General features: G+C 37.8%; 1 protein-coding gene across 5 annotated transcripts in view; it reads right to left on the bottom strand.

Moving 5' to 3' along the window:
* LOC127425131 (probable phospholipid-transporting ATPase IIB) overlaps window positions 1–20,290 on the bottom strand; it is a 63,215-nt gene that overhangs the window by 11,206 nt on the left and 31,719 nt on the right. For 4 of the 5 annotated variants that reach the window (XM_051670799.1, XM_051670802.1, XM_051670803.1 and 1 more), the window contains exons 14-28: window positions 19,789–19,901; window positions 16,541–16,795; window positions 12,583–12,759; window positions 10,995–11,087; window positions 7,686–7,769; window positions 6,869–7,039; window positions 6,057–6,155; window positions 5,863–5,952; window positions 5,563–5,707; window positions 5,267–5,331; window positions 4,615–4,770; window positions 4,356–4,420; window positions 3,222–3,330; window positions 2,985–3,042; window positions 352–555 (exon numbers count right to left, since the gene is read on the bottom strand). In XM_051670799.1, the coding sequence (XP_051526759.1) occupies window positions 352–555; window positions 2,985–3,042; window positions 3,222–3,330; window positions 4,356–4,420; window positions 4,615–4,770; window positions 5,267–5,331; window positions 5,563–5,707; window positions 5,863–5,952; window positions 6,057–6,155; window positions 6,869–7,039; window positions 7,686–7,769; window positions 10,995–11,087; window positions 12,583–12,759; window positions 16,541–16,795; window positions 19,789–19,901 (1,884 nt within the window). The remainder of the gene's footprint in view (window positions 1–351; window positions 556–2,984; window positions 3,043–3,221; window positions 3,331–4,355; window positions 4,421–4,614; window positions 4,771–5,266; window positions 5,332–5,562; window positions 5,708–5,862; window positions 5,953–6,056; window positions 6,156–6,868; window positions 7,040–7,685; window positions 7,770–10,994; window positions 11,088–12,582; window positions 12,760–16,540; window positions 16,796–19,788; window positions 19,902–20,290) is intronic. The other variant, XM_051670800.1, reaches the window with a different exon arrangement.

Below are 20,290 nucleotides of genomic sequence, written 5' to 3'. Positions count from 1 at the left end.
AGAAAGATGGATAGTTGGATGGATAGATAAGATAGACGGACAGACAGAAAGATGAATAGTTGGATAGATAGATAAGATAGACAGACAGATAGTTATTATAGAGACAGACAGATAGAGACAGACAGACAAAAATAGTTAGACAGAGGGATAGACTGATAAATAGTTAGAGATAGATAGACAGACAGACAGATAATTGGATGGATGGATAAGACAGAAAGATGAATAGTTGGATAGATAGATAAGATAGACAGACAGACAGATAGGTAGTTGTATAGATAGACACAAAAATAGTCAGACAGACAGACAGACAGATAGACAGGGTAAGTGTTGCAGGCCACAGTAAGTTCTTACCAAAATACTCGTTGAGAAAGGCGAGGGAGGCAAGGTAGCAGCCCAGACTGATGAGCTCGGCGACCACCATGAGCCAGTGCCAAGTGCGGATGGTCAACGCCACCATCAGCAGCTCTGTCAGGATAAGAGCAGTGAAGGAAATCGCCACCACATGCACAAACTCCTGATCGAACAGCACCAGGGCCCCGTACATCAGAATGCCCCCTGGTGGACAGAAGGTTGTGTGAGAACAACATTAAACCATTTAATGTTATAAAGAGCATCAAAACACAAGCACAAAGCATTTTCAAATAAACAGGGAAAAAACTAAGTAAAAAAATTAAATGAATTCTGGGGAATCATGAAGGTCCTGGACAGATATATAAAACATAATATTCTATATACAGTATGTGAATAGTATTCTGAGATGCTATTCTTCTCACAACAATTGTACAGAGCGGTTATCTCAGTTACCGTAGACTTTGTCAGTTTGAACCAGTCTGGCCATTCTCTGTTGACCTCTCTCATCAACAAGGCATTGCCATCTGCAGAACTGCCGCTCACTGGATGTTTTTTGTTTTTGGCACCATTCGGAGTAAATTCTAGAGACTGTTGTGCATGAAAATCCCAGGAGATCAGCAGTTACAGAAATACTCAAACCAGCCCATTTGGCACCAACAATCATCCATGCAATTATCTAATCAGCCAATCGTATTGGCAGCAGTGCAGTCCATGCAGATATGGGTCAGAAGCTTCAGTTAATGTTCACATCAAAAATCGGAATGGGGAAGAATGTGATCTCAGTGATTTAGACCATGGCATAATTGTTGGTGCTAGACGGGCTGGTTTGAGTATTTTTGTAACTGCTGATCTCCTGGGATTTTCACGTAAAACAGTCTCTAGAATTTACTTAGAATGGTGCCAAAAACAAAAAACATCCAGTAGAGCAGCAGCTCTGCAGTTGGAAATGCCTCGTTGATGAGAGAGGCTGCCGTTCCTCACACATATGAACCACGTAAATCTCCCTATTTTTCTCAATCCGATGTTGGCAGGTATGCAGGTCAAGTGCGATTATCCGATGCATGCAGACAAGTCTGTTAACATTAGCGCTCGTCACTCACACACACACACACACAGTCTGAGATGTCAAACAGTGCATAGGCAATCGGACTACTGATATTATTTGTTCATTTGTTTTTTTACAGCTATCAAAACAAAAAAATAAAACAAATACAGTACAGCAGACATGACCCATTTGTTCACATGTATACTATATTATATACAGTATTTTTTATTTTTATGACAAGAAATAAAATTAAAAATTACTGAAAAAATTACCCCCCCTCTACCAGCTGTGCAGTATCACATGCAAAAATAACTCACTCCAGGGGGCACTGCAGGGGAATTTAGACCCTACTCATGAAAAGGTTAACTTGTGTCCATCTAGAACTTCAGCCTAAACGAGTTTCTTCCGGGATCTCTCGACCCTTGCACGCGGATTGCTCTTGATTCACACACAGGCGTGTTGAGTCTGCTGGAACAGAGTGGCGAACCCTGACCCCTGCTTGCGACGCCCCACGCTCACTCGGTTCCTCAGCCTACTGTAACCATCTCTGCTTTCATTTTAATCATAAACGCCAGCGCAGTCCAGCCTAATGGCCTCTAACTGATTACATAATTGCCTCTCTTCATACGGCGAACATTCCTCAGGGTTACTCTCTGGACTAAATGAAATCTTTGCTCATATTTCCCTGTTGTTCTTGTCTCTCTGTATTAAGGTTTAATTAAAAAGCAGGAACTGTCAGACGGGGACACTGATCTCGATTGCTTACTGCACAGATCGATTTACAGTGTGGATAAAGGAGCCGTGTGCGTGTGAGAGCTGGCGATGGTCCAAAAGACACGTTCATGAATAGAACTCCTCCGAATTTGCAGGACAATGCTCAAGGATTCATTACTAGGGAGTATTTCTACAGCTCACAACTTTTTCATTAGAATATCAAGAGGTTGTTCGGACCTCTGTGCTATATATATATATATAAATGTTGTCTTATGTTTTATTTCCCTTAAATGTATTTACTACAGAGACAGTCCCCTATAGCAAATACGCACAGTGGTGAAAAACAGCTCAAAAAACGTTTTCTATAACAGTATATGAATAAAATAAAATAAAATAAAAAATAAAATAAAATGTATAATCTTAAATTTGGTTATGATTCAGTTGAGTGGAATTTGATTAAATTTTATTTAGTTGGTACAATTCATAATTATTTTCTTAAATATGCTAAAGAAACAAATATAACTGGTGGGACAATCGAACATGTCAGAGCCACAAGCTGATTGGGGATTTGAATAAGTTTACAACTAAAAACAGGCCAAGAATTTTATTTTGAATGTGAGATTAATGTATAATAAATGGGGAATTATTATAACATTTATTTAACTGCATAATCGATGCACTGGATTTTCAATAAACCTTTCTATGTCTTTGAGAATTCACAAGTTAAATGCACAGACCGGTAGCACAATTTTCCACACTCAGTCCAGCTAAAACAAACATCATGCCTGAATTCACAACAGTACAGGGAACTGGTGAACTGCTATTTCCGGTCAAACAAAAAATATCATACAAATCAACATTGTTCATCCATTACCTTGATATATACTTATCAAAACCCAAATCAGGAAGGTCTTAAAGGACAGGGAGCGACCCTAGTGGAGGGAAAACCAAAGTCAACATCACTTTCATGCAGCAAACACAAACAAACTCATGCCTTCAGACTTTCATTCCTGTATGTAACTTATAATCACATATATCATGCAGTTGTCCATGCTGAAGGTAAGTTATCAGTATTACCATAACTACCGTTATACGGTGTGTATGTTGTTACCTTGGTGAGGTCTTTATAGAGCTCAGGATAGAGCAAAGCCATCTCTGGCTTCACATCCTGGTCCAGCACCAAAGAAAAGACAGGGAACATGGTGTACATGGTGGCATAACTGGGAACAAAATGGCAAAATGTTAGAAAATATGACACATAAGCTCAAAAACTAGTGAGCTGAATACCTAAGCAACATCTTGGGACTTTTGAATTTTAAGCTTTAAAATCAAATGTTCGAAAGCACTTATGATGCACAAAAATTGTCAAGGTAGGCAGCTAAATAGATTGAGGCATATCGTAAGGGGCTGGATATTGATGCAGATTTCCCGATTCGATTAGACTCCGATTCACAAACTGGTCACATTTTAGTGTTTGAAAAATCAAAAACTCCCTCAATTAATGTCTTGAAATTGCATATATTATGTTGCATATATATTTTTATATTATATGTTTACTTGCATAATTTGAACAGTTTTCAAGTATTTCCATTGATATGTAGAACATGTGCTAAATCGGTACTGTCTCTTTAAGACTACCGGCATCAGTCACTTTGCACATATAACAAGAGAAGATGTGCGCGGTTTCTTTAAGGCATCCATGTGTGATTAGAATTAAATGTTTTTATGTTGTTGTTGTTTTTAATCAACAACTGACTGTAAAAAACAGAAAGGGTATTAAAAAAGTAATTATTCAATGACATATGAATCTGTGGATCTCATCTTTGAACACAGAATGCGTTAAACCAAAATTTTACACTCAATACGCAGTGAAAGGACCTGTGTGCTAATAACTTCTCCACTATACTACTCAATTAATGGTGAATAAAATCTGAACATTTACCACCCAGTGGCTAATCATAGACATTTTTAGTTGCATAGCGCAAAATTTGGTCACACATGCAAGTGGTTTACTTGCATTATAGAGGGTAGCCACATAAAGTGAATGACCGATCTTGTGATTTAAGAATAGATATCAAGATCGTTCAAATGAAGATTGAGATGCATCTGAAAATGTACATTTTTACCCAGCCCCAATATCATACATATCGGATGGTACTGAATACCATAGAAAATACTTGCATTACTCTCAGATAAACAAAAACACTTCTGTTCACAACAAGCATTGGACCTGGACACCACTTACCCCACCATGAGGAAGCCTTGATACAGAGGAACAGATGCAAAGTAGAAAATTGAGGAAAACACAGCCTGAGAGAAGAGACAGACTAAATCAATATTCAAATCAAGACACCTACACTTCAAATCAAGAGGCTGCACCACAGATACAACAAGTGCTGCTCTTGTTTTAAGAGGAAACCAATTTACCATAATGACTCCAGACACTCCAGAGATCTCAATGTCACTACAGGAGTGGTGTGTGTGTATTTGCGTTTGTGTGTTACCTGCATGGTGGAGATTATCATGCCACGGTGCATGACAAACTGTCCGAGAGCTGCCGAGCGTTTGTAGCTGTTGCGTCCATGTACCATCAGCAGTCTGCCGATGTGCTTAAACTGGGTTATGGAGAAATCTGCGGCCAGAGATGCCTGCTTTCCCTCCTGAAACACCAGTTAAAGTCACAATAAGAGTTTTGTGGCTTTTAGACTATCCTTGTTACCTTTGAGACAATCTATATGCTAATAAATAATCCTTCAGGAGATATATCCACATCAACATAAATGTACAGTCTTTCTCCTCAGGGAAAATGGACCAAAAAATGTTGACACATCTTGCACTAACATGCTTAATATAATTTTTTTTGACATAAGCTAAAGCCTATTCAGGGATGAGCCATTCAATATACCCACCCCAACTCCTTCAACACAAAGAACAAAGAAAAAACTGTGCTTGTCAAACTATTTAATGGGGTCTTCAAGACCTACTCACAAGTCACAATGCATTTCCTTGCATCTCTACAAACTCTCCTGAATCTTAAGTATCATCCTGTGATTTTTTTATTGTATGTATTTTTTTATTTAGTCGGATGAACTTTTGCAATCAACAAAGAAGAATAGAAAAACACAACGCGATCTGTGTTAATAAGAAATATCTTACCTTCCCTTCAATACCAATACCACAGTCTGCAGCTTGGATCATACTGACATCATTTCCTCCATCACCTGAGAGAAATAAGAAATATGATAGCGGGCAAACATGAGAAGACACTGTGAAGACACAGTCATCTTTCCCGCTCTCAAAGATTAATGTGCTGAGAGCTTGGTTCAAGTGGGTTTTGCCTCACCTACTGGATGAGACTTAAAGCTTAAACTTTTTTACTCGACTGTAAAAACAAGTTTGTTGCCTGTTTTGGAGATGAGAAAAGAAGAGACGAGATGAGAAGAGCAACTGACCTATGGCACATGTTCTGTTGGCCGTGTGCTGTTGTAGCAATCGAACAATCTGAGCTTTCTGCGTGGGAGAGCAGCGACAGCAAACCACAGCGGGGCACTGACATGCCAGCTCCACAAACTCATGCTCGTAGTACCGCAAGCACACCTGAAAGTTCACACACACACACACACACACACACACACACACACACACACACACACACACACACACAGAGAGAGAGAGAGAACATTTAGTGTGAGAAAATCAACCTGGATAGCACAGGATCATGTTAAATATATGGAACATTTTTGACATTTTACCTCCAGAGAATCTCCTGAGATGACCAGCGCACAGTCGTGTTTCCTCCTAAAGGCGTTCAGCTCTAGATGAGCCTCACCGCGATTGGATACCTGCCAGAACAACACAAAACACTTCACATTACTGAAGCACCAAAGAGCATTCACACGTGATCCACTTCACTTTAAATCCAGATCATCAGAGGCTCTGAGCCTACCGGTCTGAAGATGTGGATGTCTTGGCTTCTGTTAACCAAATGTGAGCTTTTGGCGATACATGTAGCAGTTTCCAGCTTGTCTCCTGTCAACATCCAAATCTGGAAAAAAGGGTCAAAATATCAGGCCTGGATAAAAAAATAACTGATTAAACATGATTTTATTATTTTTTTTTAAATCACTGTTGGTTTCTGTCTGTAAATGTTTTTCTTTTTCATTCTAACTTTCTTTCTCTCTTTTTTCTATCCTTCTTATACTTTTGTTTAAAATAGATAAGGTAATAAACAAATTTTTTTTTTCTACTCCTATTAGACGTGCCATTAGAAGGTTTTCGGGTATCATATATACAGTACTGTCCTAATGTTTTAGGCACTTGTGAAAAATGTTGCATAGGGAGGTCCAGTCATACAAAGTCCAGTAAACATAAAAAAGCTAAATCAATATTTGGTGTGATCACTTTTGCCTTCGAAACAACTTGGAAGCTTCTTGGAAAATTCGCCACAGTTCTATCTATCTAATTAGGCTGTCTCAATTGCTTCTGTCTCTTCATGTAATCTCAGACTGACTCGATGTTCAGTGGGGGCCACTGTGGGGGCCATGCCATCTGTTGCAGGGCTCCCTATTCTTCTATTCTATTCTATTTGCAAAAGGAATGTCTGGGAGTTGTATATTACAAATTGTATATTTCCTACTAACACACTAAAGCTTAATCTTAAGACAAATGAATTATGAAACACCTTATGTGCCTAAGATTTTTGCACACTACTGTATTTATTATAAATTTCACTCTAGGACATCAGTTGTGTTTGTGTACCTTGATCCCAGCATTGCGGAGGAGTTCCAGTGTGGGTCTAACATCGGCCTGCAGCTGATCTTCCACTCCAGTGAGACACAGAAGCTCCATCTCCCTCTCCAAACTCTCCACCACTGCTGCCACCTTCAGAGCACGATCATGAATACTCAGCTTTGCCTGGTTATAACGACTCTGGATGGACAAAGAGAGCAATAATACAGGGGCAAAGTTATGAGAATTTAAGGCCTGTTCATACTAAGTCTAATGAAACTAAATGACACAAAAGTATAAAATGTTAAGAAACAAATTTTCTCACTAAAACTAATCACACCAACTCCAATGGTGAATTTGTCTTCATGGAAAAAAGTAAAGATACCTAAAATAACTGGTCACTAGACACACGGTTAGATGTGTGTAATTCCGGTGCCACTAGCATCACCAAATGGAATTGCAAAAATAATGACGGTGAAACAAGTTTTCCAAACAATTTCCATTTCCAGTGGTTGGCCAAATACGGATAGTTCCATCCCAAACTCGCCATTGAGTTTGCCGTTTCTACGCACATCACATTTTATTCCCTCTGAATGAAAAAATGGATCACCTCAGTATGATATTTCAAACTTGTGCATTGTTACTTTTAAAAAAAGCACTGTGCATGTTTTTTTGTGCTGAACATTCGGACTTGTTGTAAACACATTCTTTCCGCTGGGCTACACTGTTTACACTTCAAGAGAAAGCAATGTCCACACATACAAGAAAACTATGAGTTAAATCATTGGAGAGACATTAAGAGAAATTATGCTTACGGAGGTCAAAAATCAAGATGGTATATTTGTACCTCAAAGTCTTGGTACTGTTCTTCAGTCAATGATTTCTTTGCCACCACCAGTGTCCGCAGGCCCTCTCTGGCCATATTCCCACACTAGAACACAATGCAACACACATATACAGTTACACTAGCAACAGATATGCAGAGGAAGTGTGTGTGGTTGTGTATTAGACAAAGAATTCAATTAGCATACAGAAAGCATGAGTACAAAGACGTAAACAACGCTTTTAACACAATTGTTTTTACTGGAAACATAAAAAACACTGTCACACAAATAGATAAACACATCAACACAGTAACAATCAATCATGAAAAATACAACACTGCCTGTGGGAATCCAAGCACACTGTAAAAAGATATTGGCCAGCGGTTTATTTTTGATATGAAAATCAAAGAGGCGAAAGTGTAGCTCTGATTATTATTGACCTGTCCCCATAGCAGCGTCTCACACGCATACAGAGCGCATCATGAATAGCCCGATGAGGATTATGACATGATGCTGCTCACAGTCATTTGTCTTTATTTGGGTCATTCATTAATTAATACGCCTCATCTCCGCCCCTCATTGACCGCATATTGCCAATACAATTATAATCACCAAAGACAGAAATGCACGGGTGATGAAGGGCTGTATGGACTGTCCTTGATCACAGAGAGGTTAGGACAAGCTAACATCAGAACAAGGAAGAAGTGCTGTGTGGATACTGGTTTATTTAACACTAGCTTACAAAAGGTTTGATTCTTAATTTACAACTGATTTGTTCATAAAGCCACCCAAAAAAGAGATTTAACACAAAAACATGAGCAATAATTTCAATGCATCCATTTTAATTTGATCATTAAAAGGAATATTCCAGGTTGAATACAAGTTAAGCTCAATTGACAGCATTTGTGGGATAATGCTGATTACCACAAAAATTAATTCTGACTCAAACCTCACTTACAGTGAGGCACTTAACAGTATAAGTGAATCGGGCCAATCCATAAACGTCAAAATACACACTATTTCAAAATTATAGCCACGTGACAAACAATATGCTTGTTGACATGTTTATATTCAATTGCCATGACGACATAACGCTGTAAAGTCTAAAACCCTCAAACGACTGCAATAACGATGATTTAAACAACTTTATAGCTCAAATAATACACAAGTTTTAACAGAGGAATTATGTAAGTGCTTTTATAAAATTATAAGCTTCACATTTCTGCCTTTATACCCTCCAAAAATTGGCCCCATTCACTTCCATTGTAAGTGCCTCACTGTAGCCTTGATTTTAGCTTTTTTTTTTTAAAGGAGTGACAAATTGAAATAAAATTTTATAATCATCATCATTATTCCACAAATGCTGTTGATTGAGCCCAACTTGTATTGTACCCAGAATAAGTTTCCTAAAGACACAAGTTTCACAATCTTATTGCTTTTTATTATACTGCTATTTCACTGAAAAACAGTGTGGAAAAAATGCTGTAATTATTTTTAACTAGATTTTTAATGTATTTTATTGTTGGTGACAAAGGCAGTGTGGTCTAATTGAAATTTATATATATAGTTATCAATATCTACATTATTCAACCTTTCAATTACATTGTTGAAAGGCTGAAAAAAAAGAATTACATATATATATATATATATATACACACACACACACACACAAACAAACACACACAGGTGGCCAAAAGTTTGGAATAATGTACAGATTTTGCTCTTATGGAAAGAAATTGGTACTTTTATTCACCAAAGTGGCATTCAGCTGATCACAATGTATAGTCAGGACATTAATAACGTGAAAAATTACTATTACAATTTGAAAAGAACTTCTTAAACTACTTCAAAGAGTTCTCATCAAAAAATCCTCCACGTGCAGCAATGACAGTTTTCATACTGTCAGTTTGTCCAGATACTCAGGTGACATTTCACCCCACGCTTCCTGTAGCACTTGTCATAGATGTGGCTGTCTTGTCGGACACTTCTCACACACCTTACAGTCTAGCTGATCCCACAAAAGCTCAATGGGATTAAGATCCATAACACTCTTTTCCAATTATCTGTTGTCCAATGTCTGTGTTTCTTTGCCCACTCTAACCTTTTCTTTTTGATTTTCTGTTTCAAAAGTGTCTTTTTCTTTGCAATTCTTCCCATAAGGCCTGCACCCCTGAGTCTTCTCTTTACTGTTGTACATGAAACTGGTGTTGAGCAGGTAGAATTCAATGAAGCTGTCAGCTGAGGACATGTGAGGCATCTATTTCTCAAACTAGAGACTCTGATGTACTTATCCTCTTGTTTAGTTGTTCATCTGGCCTTCCACGTCTCTTTCTGTCTTTGTTAGAGCCAGTTGTCCTTTGTCTTTGAAGACTGTAGTGTACACCTTTGTATGAAACCTTTAATTTCTTGGCAATTTCAAGCATTGTATAGCCTATTGACTGACAAGTTTCTAGAGAAAGCTGTTTCTTTTTTGCCATTTTTGACCTAATATTGACCTTAAGACATGCCAGTCTATTGCATACTGTGGCAACTCAAAAACAAACACAAAGACAATGTTATGCTTCATTTAATTAACCAAATAGCTTTCAACTGTGTTTGATATAATGGCAAGTGATTTTCTAGAATCAAATTAGCAATTTAGCATGATTACTCAAGGATAAGGTGTTCGAGTGATGGCTGCTGGTAATGGGGCCTGTCTAGATGTGATAAATTAATTTTTTCAAATAGTGATGGTGCTGTTTTTTTACATCAGTAATGTCCTGACAATACTTTGTGATCAGTTGGATGACACTCTGGTAAATTGTTCTGAAACAGCAAAATCTGTACATTATTTCAAAATTTTGGCCACCGGTGTGTGTGTGTGTGTATACATATATATATATAGTGCTATATATCATCTAGTCTTAGTTAAAATAACAAATGTATTAATTATTTTTTAATTATACATTAATTAGGTCAATCCTGATTTGGTGAATGGTTAGTTGTCTTTTTTTGCGACTGAATCATGTTCAAGGTATGAGGTTTCTGCTAATGTAGACATGAGCTGCATGTTGTTTGATTGCCCTCCTTTGACTGCGTTTACTGTCATTTCAACATTAGTGTTTGCAATAACTGGACTATGTAAAAGTTGCCAAAACACTGAAAACCAAACTCTGAAAAAAATTCAGAATAAAAATCAAATACAAAAAACTATTAAAACTAAAAAGACAAAGGATGATAAGGGTCAAAGAAACAGACAATTAGGATTAGAGGGTTTAAACAGCATTTATAAGATCAGCAGCCCACACAAACAGCAGGATGACAATTTTCCAGCCACAATAATCCATTCTTACCTCCTCCTCCAGCCAATCATTGTACTGTACAATACTCGCCATGGCAACATCAGCTCCTTTCATGTAAAACGTGATGTCGCCAGTAGCCTCCTCCTGAAAAACATTCAATTCAATTGAGAAAGCTTAAAAAACCCAAGCTCAAACCAATGTATAAAATATTAGTGCCTCATTCTGTAGAGAAGGAAAAAAAATGTGCCAAGAGTCAAATGCAAGTTATCAAAAGATAAGAAACCAAATAGAGATGATTTGCACAAATGCGTGAGCTCACATACAAACACACATGATAAAAGCTGAGTGACAAATACTCGTATGCATGCAGTGTAACGGACAAACACACTAACAGCAAACACACAGAGAAACAAACATATAGCAACAAGTACACAGAGTCCTGGAGGTTACAGAAACGTACTCAGATTATTAAAGGAAACGCGCACATACACGCTGGATTCACTATATTAGCGAGGACATCTCATACTGCCTACAACGGTAAAATGCAGTAACAACGCAAACACTAAAATTGAGAAAAATGGCTTTAAAGTTTAAGTCTCGTAATAATACTAAATTTTCTTTGAATCCTAGAAAAGTGGAGATAAACACATCTGTCACAGAACAAATCACATTACAAGAGGCCTGATTTCGGTCATACTGTAACTCAATTTTTTACAAAAAAGTGTTGTAATTGTGTTTTACTTAAACAAGGCAGCATAGATTTTAAATAGCTGTTTATACTAAGGTGAAATTTGCTAAACCCTAAATCATATCTATCCTTAAACTTAACCCTTAAAGAAACATGCAAGACATCATTGGCTGACTTATGAGCATTTCAAATAGTGAGAACCACTTTAAATGTCCTCACAAATCAGTTTTTGACATGTTTAACAAAATACACTCACTGAACACTTTTAGGAATACCTGTGCACCTACTTATTCATGCGATTATCTAATCAGCCAATCATGTGGCAGCAGTGCAATGCATAAAAGCATGCAGATACGGGTCAGGAGCTTCAGTTAATGTTCACATCAATCATCAGAATGGGGGAAAAAATGTGATCTCAGTGATTTGGACCATGGCATGATTGCTGGTGCCAGACCGACTTGTGTGAGTATTTCTGTAACTGCTGATCTCCTGGGATTTTCATGCACAACAGTCTCTAGAGTGTACCAAGAATGGTGCTAAAAACAAAAAACATCAGTGAGCGGCAGTTCTGCAGACAGAAACACCTTGTTGATGAGAGAGGTCAACAGAGAATGGCCAGACTGGTTCGAGTTGACAGAAAGGCTACAGTAACTCGGATAACCCCTCCGTACAATTGTAATGAGCAGAATAGCATCTCAGAATGCACAACACGTTGAATCTTGAGGCGTATGGGCTACAACAGCAGAAAACCACGTCAGGTTCTTTATTCGGTCCATAGTGTTCCTAATAAATTGCTCAGTGAGTGTATTTGCAAAAATGTGGCCCTCACAAATAAGAAAATGTTATTTTCTAACTTTCCTATATTTGCATTCTTAGCAGCTGTTTTACTACAAAAGCAAATTGCTTACACTATAATGAACATTCTGTGCACATAAAAACACATTTGCACACCGTGTTGAGACGCACCCGGACAATGATACCCATTCGCTTGCTTTCAGAGGTGAAAGGGAAGATCTGCAGGATGTAGTAGGTCAGGATGTGTCCTGCTGGGGTCTTCAGTTGCAGCGATGTCAAGTCTCTGTTGACCAGAGTCAAACCCACACTCTCGGTCCAGCGCACTAAGGCCACCTACAAAACACATGTAAGAGTTCATGATTTCGTGTGTGTGCGTGTGTCTTTTTGCTGTCAAAGTGTTCGAAGCATCTCTAAACAGATAGGAAAGTGGGAGGGGAAAGATGGGGAATAGAATCAGGATATGACGCAAGCTGGATTCAAACCTCCGTCCCCCTGAGTAGAATGGCTCTTACACATGCAATACAAACACAATCATTGATTCTTAGTTCATTTCTTTTCCTTTATTCCTCCTTTTACAAAGACACACACACAAACACAGTTAGAACTCATGTTTCTATGACAGTGATTGCACACATTTCCATGTGATATGACTAATTAGACCACCCCTCTATCTGCTCGATCATTGCCAACGGATACCCTCAAGGGCATACACACACACAGGCACACAACTGTAACTCAGGTGGTGAGGAAATGCCTTTAGGAGTCGAGTATGGAACTGTTTAACAATACAGGGGAGAGCTTTTAATACGCTCCATCAATCATTTCAAAATTAGAGGAAGAAAAGCTGTAATCATAAACCAAGCTCACTGTGCCCCCAACAAGCAGAGAGGATAAGAACTGCACCATTTGACCTACGACCACATGAAGACATGGCTGTTATTTCATAAAGATACCAGATGTGACAGGAAATATGATACGACATCATAAAGGCAAAAAGAGGATGGCTTTATCTGACAGAGCAGCTTTAACTAAGAATGCTGAGCTCTATCTTTTGAAAGTCTATCTTTTGCTTAATGAGTATAATTCTCAGTAGTCTACTGTAGAACAGTGGTTCTCAACCTGGGGGCCGGGGCCCAAAAGGGGGCCTCAGCAAACTTTCAAGGTGGCCTAAAGATAACTTAAAATTATTTAAAATAAGTTAATAAGCAATAACATTATAATCTAACATACTTTAATAAATCTAAAAAAAAGAAAAGAAAAAAAAAGAAAACATGTAAACTGACCTATTTCTTATTTTAATTCAACTCCCTTCAACAACTGTATTTACTGAAAAACACAACAGTTCTTGAAACTTCTGGATTGATTAACAAAACTAATCACGATTTTGTGTTTTTTGGGGGGCCTTCGAATATTGTCTTGGACAATGAGGTGCTGTGGAGTAAAAAAGGTTGAGAACCACTGTGAACAATTGATTTTAAATGTCAAATTCCAAATTCTAAATTCAAACTCCAAATTAAAAATTTCCAAATAAATTCAAATTCCCATTCAAATTAAAATTCTATCATACAAAACCAGAGCACATCATCTTAATGTCAAACCCCACTCTAAAAAACGAAACATGTCATAACTCTTTTGTACGACTCCCCCCCTTTTCAGTGACAACTTCTATTTAATAGGCTAAAGGTTAGAGGTCAGCATTATATTTTACCTTGAGGAACCAAAGGTTAACACCCACTGAACGCAGCCATCTTATCTGAATACACCAAAACCACTAATAAAACCATCATTGAACTTCTATTACCCCCATAAGTAAACTTCATTATTGGACATAACAAACGGTCTTGCTTGCGAGAATGTCCCATCATTAAAGGTCATGATAAACCTCTGACCCCTGACACTGTGGGGTCAAAGGTCACAAATGACTTAAAGTGTCCGGAAAGGCACGGGGTTATTCATTCCTTGAACTAAGCTCGCTTTACGAATATTAGAGATTCGTGTGCGTCATTTTAAAGGGAGAAAAGGCTGGAGGTCTTTGAGCGAGCAGACATAGACACAAGCGCTGATGAGAGTGACACGCTGAGAAGGACTAGTGTTAACCGCTAGTCTCTCAGAGAAAATTAAATATTGATCAATCCCAGAGTGAAGACGTTGGAGAGATAAGACCTGGGCATTAAAGAAAATAAATAAGTAGACACATCAAGGTAGAAGAGAGGACAGGCAATTCCACTAAAAAGGGAGATGGACAGATTCCTTTTTCCTTTTATCACTCTCAAAAGATATCTACGTCTACAGAGGGTCATGAAGAAAAAGATTTTGGTCTGTAAAAAAAAGAAAAAGAAATCATTCTGGAAAATGATACATTTATATAATAAGAGGCACATTTTCTTAAAAAACAAAAGACAATGCTTTAAAAATGATTGCCATTTGCAGTAATGCAATTTTTGATAATGTGAGTGAACACTGAGTGATTGAACAAAATTATCTGAATCCGTAACGCGATAGTTCACCAAAAAAATAAAAAATATAATATAATTCCTCGCCCTCAGGTTCTTCCAAACCCGTATGAGTTTGAGCTTCACAGAGCAAAAAAGGAGATGTTAGCCAAGATGTTCAAGCTGATCTTTTCTATACAATGAAAACTAATAGTGACCAGGGGCTGTCAAGCTCCAAAATTTTCAAAAGAGCACCACAAATGTGCAATAACAGTAGTCCATATGACTTGTGCAGAATATAAATCTTCTTAAGTCATACCATAGATTTAATTGAGGAACAAATCAAGATTTAAGTTATTATACACTGAAAATCTTCCCCTCTGCCGTAGCACTCAAATCTCATTTTAGCAATATAAATATGTGCATTCAAATTTGGCACATCATTATTGGTTTCTTAACATACATGAACCAACATCGTTTGCGATCACTAAAGTCAAGCCTGACAAATCTTGACGTGCCTTATTTAAATACACTTAATGACATTTAAAAGCTACTGCAGAAGGGAATATTTTCAGTAAATAACGACTTAAGTTTATTTTGTCTATTTCTTACACAAAGCTATCATATGGGTTCAGAAGACATGGAATATAGTGCAAAAGTCATATGGACTTTCTATTGGGGATTTTCTTTTTCTATTTTTGAGCTTGGAAACCTCTGGTCACCATTCACTTTCATTGCTTAGAAAAGAGCAGCATCAACATTTTGCTAAACTTGTGTTAGCAAGTTGTGTTGTAAACTTGTGTGCTAAACTTTTGTGTTTCATGAAAGAAACAAAATTATACAGGTTTGGAACAACCTGAGGAAGAGTAAAAAAATGACAAAATGTTCAGTTTTGGGTGAACTATTTAAGTCAAACCTCTTCCATAAAAATTTGATTTCATTATAGCTTCATTTAATTATAGCAAGTCTGAACTTTCCCTATTTGAAAACCACTGTCATTGTGATAAACGTTCAGTCTCAATGATGTTTCTGCCATTTATTTAGTGCTTTTCTTACCAACAACTCATTCAAAATATTGTTTCTCTACAACGGATCTATAAATATCTACGATCTCTCAACACAAATGATGAGCGAGTCCTTCCTGGTGTGTGACCTACCCCTGCCCCCTCTGCCGCTGATATTTATTGAGCCCTCTCAGATTTCTCTACTAACACGGAGTCTATATTACCATCCAATAAGGCAGTAAATTCAAGGCTAAAGTGGGGGAGTCATAAATACTAAAGAAGCGATATATAGGATTACACCTTTAGAGGTATGAGAATCCCAGTCAATGCAATCTGTCTGATTTCTTAATAAAAATAAATAGAAATAATAGATTGCCTTGCTTTTTGCTTGGAAGCTGGTGAAATGAAGCATTCAAGCAGAAAATCACATATAAAAGGCAAAAAATCAACAACAACAACAAAATCAGAAGAAGGGTGGTAAAGAAAGGTGAAGTTGCTTAATATAAAATTTATCAGAGCTGTGGCACAATGTTTAGAGCCCAGGGTGCTCATTTAGAACACACAGGTTTGATTCCAGCGTGCTACTGTCAATAAAAAGTAAAAAGAAAAAAAAAGAAAAATCAGTATGAATTCCATTAAATCACAAATTCTTTTGGGCCGTTCCATCTGCGCTCTTACCTCATCAGGGCTTGAGGCCTGGTATGTGCGGTTGTCATCACTGAAGTCCTGGTCAGCCTCTGTGCTCTCCGGTTCTGAGCTGGTGCCATTAGCATGGGATTCGTACACTGGAGTGACGTTATGGCAGAGGGCAATGGCTTTCACGGCCTCGTGGATTCTGCTGCTTACGCTTTTCCGAACCTTTGGCGCAGGTGGCTGCGGTTTCCGTGATGGTGTAGAACTCGCACTGCTGCCATTGGATTGTGCCGAGTTCACCTGGAGAAATGGCACGTGCAGCAAAAGCGTGAGAGAGTGTTCCGGATTCACTGAAGTCCCAGAGCTTGTGTAAAGAGCTTGTATGTGTGTACTCCCTTAGGTTTTAAATCATCATAATCTCACCTAATATACGCCTAAGAAACAATATTCCCACTGAAAATTTGACTACTACCACCATTTACCGAAGTGTGCTGGGTTCAGCTGGCCAATGTGTGATATACAGCACATATCAAGTTGTTCTAAGCTTATCAATAATACACAAATGGCTCTGAACAAGCCACCCCTACCCTTCACTAATAACAAAAAGCAAATGTTTCTAAAATATTTCAGTCCAACACATTCATAAATCAGTTAAATTATGTAAAATTCTGATGATGTTGTGTATTGTATAAGAACATTGCCATGGGGTCAGTAAGTATGCAGATAAGTAATTTCAGTCTAACTCTCACTGTCCCCGCTGTCTCACTGTTTGACAAAGGGGGGGAAGATGTGTTGTTTTCAGCCTCTCTCCACACAACACAGAAATTCAGATTTCAAAAGTATTCAAATTTACAGGGATAGTCCACCCAAAAATGAAAATTCTCTCATTTACTCACCCTCATGCCATCTCAGATGTGTATGACTTTCTTTCTTCTGCAGAATACAACCAAATATTTGTAGAAGAATATTTCAGCTCAGTAGGTCCATATAGTGCAAGTGAATGGTGGCCAGTCCTTTGAAGCTCCAAAAAAAAAATCACATAAAGGCAACATAAAAGTAATCCGTATGCCTCCAATGGTTAAATCTATGTCTTTAGAAGCGATATAATGGGTGTGGGTGACAAACAGATAAAATTTAAGTCCCTTTTTACTATAAATCTCCACTTTATAGTGAAAGTGAAAATGAAGATTTACAGTAAAAAAAAAAAAAAAAAAAGGATTTAAATATTGATCTGCTTCTCACCCAAATCGATTGCATTGCTTCAGAAGACATATATTAAACCACTAGTCTTGTATGGATTACTTTTATGCTGCCTTTATTAGATTTATGGAGCTTCAAAGGTATGGCCACCATTCACTTGCATTGAAAGGCCTACACATCTTCTAAAATTCTTTATTTGTGTTCTGCAGAAGAAAGAAAGACATACATGTCTGGGATGGCATGAGGGTGAGTAAATAATGATAGAATTTTCATTTTTGGGTGAACTTTTCCTTTAAATTTCAAAACAAACGTGATTGCTAAATCATTCTATTCAATAAAGCTAGAATGACAGAACACATCAACTTGAAGGTAAACCATGCTCTTAAAAAAACAGAATGTGCTCCTGTCCCACAACTGGTGCTAGCAACGCTAAGGTTACGGTCCTGGGGAATGCACATACTTTAAAATGTGTAGCTTGAAGTAAGTAGCTTTGGATAAACGCATTTGCCAAATGCATAAATGTAAATGTAGCCTAAACGCCATAACTCTGTTGTACGAGTAACTTGTCTTTTCTGAGCCATAGTGTGTAGTATAAGAACAGAGGCATGGATTCAGGGAGTGTAATTCTGTGAGCATTCACACTAGAACAAAGTGAAGGAAAAAAACATGAAGATTTCATCAGTGTCCCTCCACACAACTGCCTTTGAATCCTATACTGTCTCTGAAACTTAGCGATTTACATAAGCAGAACTGTGAGTCTGTGTGTGTGTGTGTGTGAGAGAGTGTTTGACAGAGGTTGCTGTGCTCCACTGGAGCAGGAGATTTCTCTTGATGAACTCCTCTTTCCTCAGAGCTCTGCTGAGGGGAAGAGATGACAACCTGCACACAGTCTTTTCTCACAGACACACAGGTACAGAGAAAGACTGGCTCACTGTGCAGGGTTCCTGCTTTTGGCAATCTGAATTGTAAATATGAAACCGAATTGTGACTGCATGCCCAATATCTCTTTCAGCTACGGCAATCAAAATGCATTTACTTAACCAGTGGTACTGTGGTATTCAACCTTGACCAGTTCAGAAGCAAGGTTTTAATAAATCCATTTTGATTGTAAGAGCCATATTTGAAGAAGGTCCTTCAAATTGTGCAATTACACTACCAAAAAGCAAACACATACACTTTCACACACCATTCTACATGAATAAAAAAATAGCTTCCACTTCTATGAATAGCTAACAAGTTCTCCATGCTACTGACAACTGTTTGACACTTTAGAGGCGCAAGACCAAAGATTAATTCTGATTGGCTAGTCAGAACCTAGAGTTAGGGATTTCCATTACTTTTCAAGATGTTTGCGATTACTGGATTAGGATCTTTTAAAACATTTTATAAAGATTGCATGCACGAAGAACAATTTCTGCAACCATGAACTGAACCATATCCTTTAGATTGAAATATCTGATTTTGACAATACAAAAATCATTCAAGTTGAAAATCCTTGTAGGAGAGATTAAATCTCTCTCTACACTCATGTAGGCTCAAATGAGACTATGAGATTCTAACTTTACAAAACAACAGCAGTTTTTAATACTAACTTCTTTATACACATTACTCTCCAAAGAGAATCAGAGCTATAACTGCCCCGTGCAGAAGCTGTAAATTACATTATGTTTATTGATTCCTGTCAAATTTGATTACACACAAGTTGTTGGACACGGACTCCGACACGTCCTGAGGGGGGATACAATAAGGCTATGATCGCTCATATTCTGGTTACATTTCAACCTGCCTGCCACTTTGTCATCACAGTAATGAAGGACCATGAAGCATGGAAATCAATTGTTTCTGTGGCTTTACCACCTTTGTCACCCAGTTGTTGGCACAAAACACACACATACATCCACAATTTGATTACAGCTAGAAATACATGTCATCACTTATAAAGATAAGGGCTTTTTTAGTAGAAAAATTACTAGATAGGCAAAAAAATGAATAGAAAATACTTTGAGAGGAGCTGGATGTTTACAATTGCTATAAACATAATGACAGTGGATTTCACAACAGTGATGTTTACAATGAAAGATGTCAAATCACACCTGAGCGTAGGACTGGATGATGTGACTCTGGATCTCATCCATGGTGTCAGTCCCATACGAGACTGTACCAAGATGGAGACGCTTGAAGACCATCTCATTCTGGGTCAGAGTGCCTGGAGAAACAGCACACAAAGATAAATGCAAGAGAGAAATCAATAGTTATCATAAAGCTTTGAGAGCTACGGTGGAGGGAGAGATTTTTCAGTGAATAACAACTAAGCTAAATCTTGATTTGTTTCTCACGTAAATCTATGGTATGACTTCACAAGATTTATATCGCACACAATTGTTATTGCACTATGGAAGCTCAAACTCATCTGGGATTGGAACAACATGAAGGCAAGCAATTATTTCTGGTTCACTCACAGTAACAAACAATTGCATTACTAATGAATGGCAATCAATTTCAAATGATATATAAGAAAAAAGAGAAATATTTAGATATAGCCTCATTTAGACATCTGGAAATATGTTTGGTATGTTAAGTGATGCATCTTGACTA

The sequence above is a fragment of the Myxocyprinus asiaticus genome, chromosome 34 (assembly GCF_019703515.2).
Source record: "Myxocyprinus asiaticus isolate MX2 ecotype Aquarium Trade chromosome 34, UBuf_Myxa_2, whole genome shotgun sequence".
NCBI classification, from domain to species: domain Eukaryota; kingdom Metazoa; phylum Chordata; class Actinopteri; order Cypriniformes; family Catostomidae; genus Myxocyprinus; species Myxocyprinus asiaticus.
This window is presented reverse-complemented; position numbering and strand designations above follow the sequence as displayed.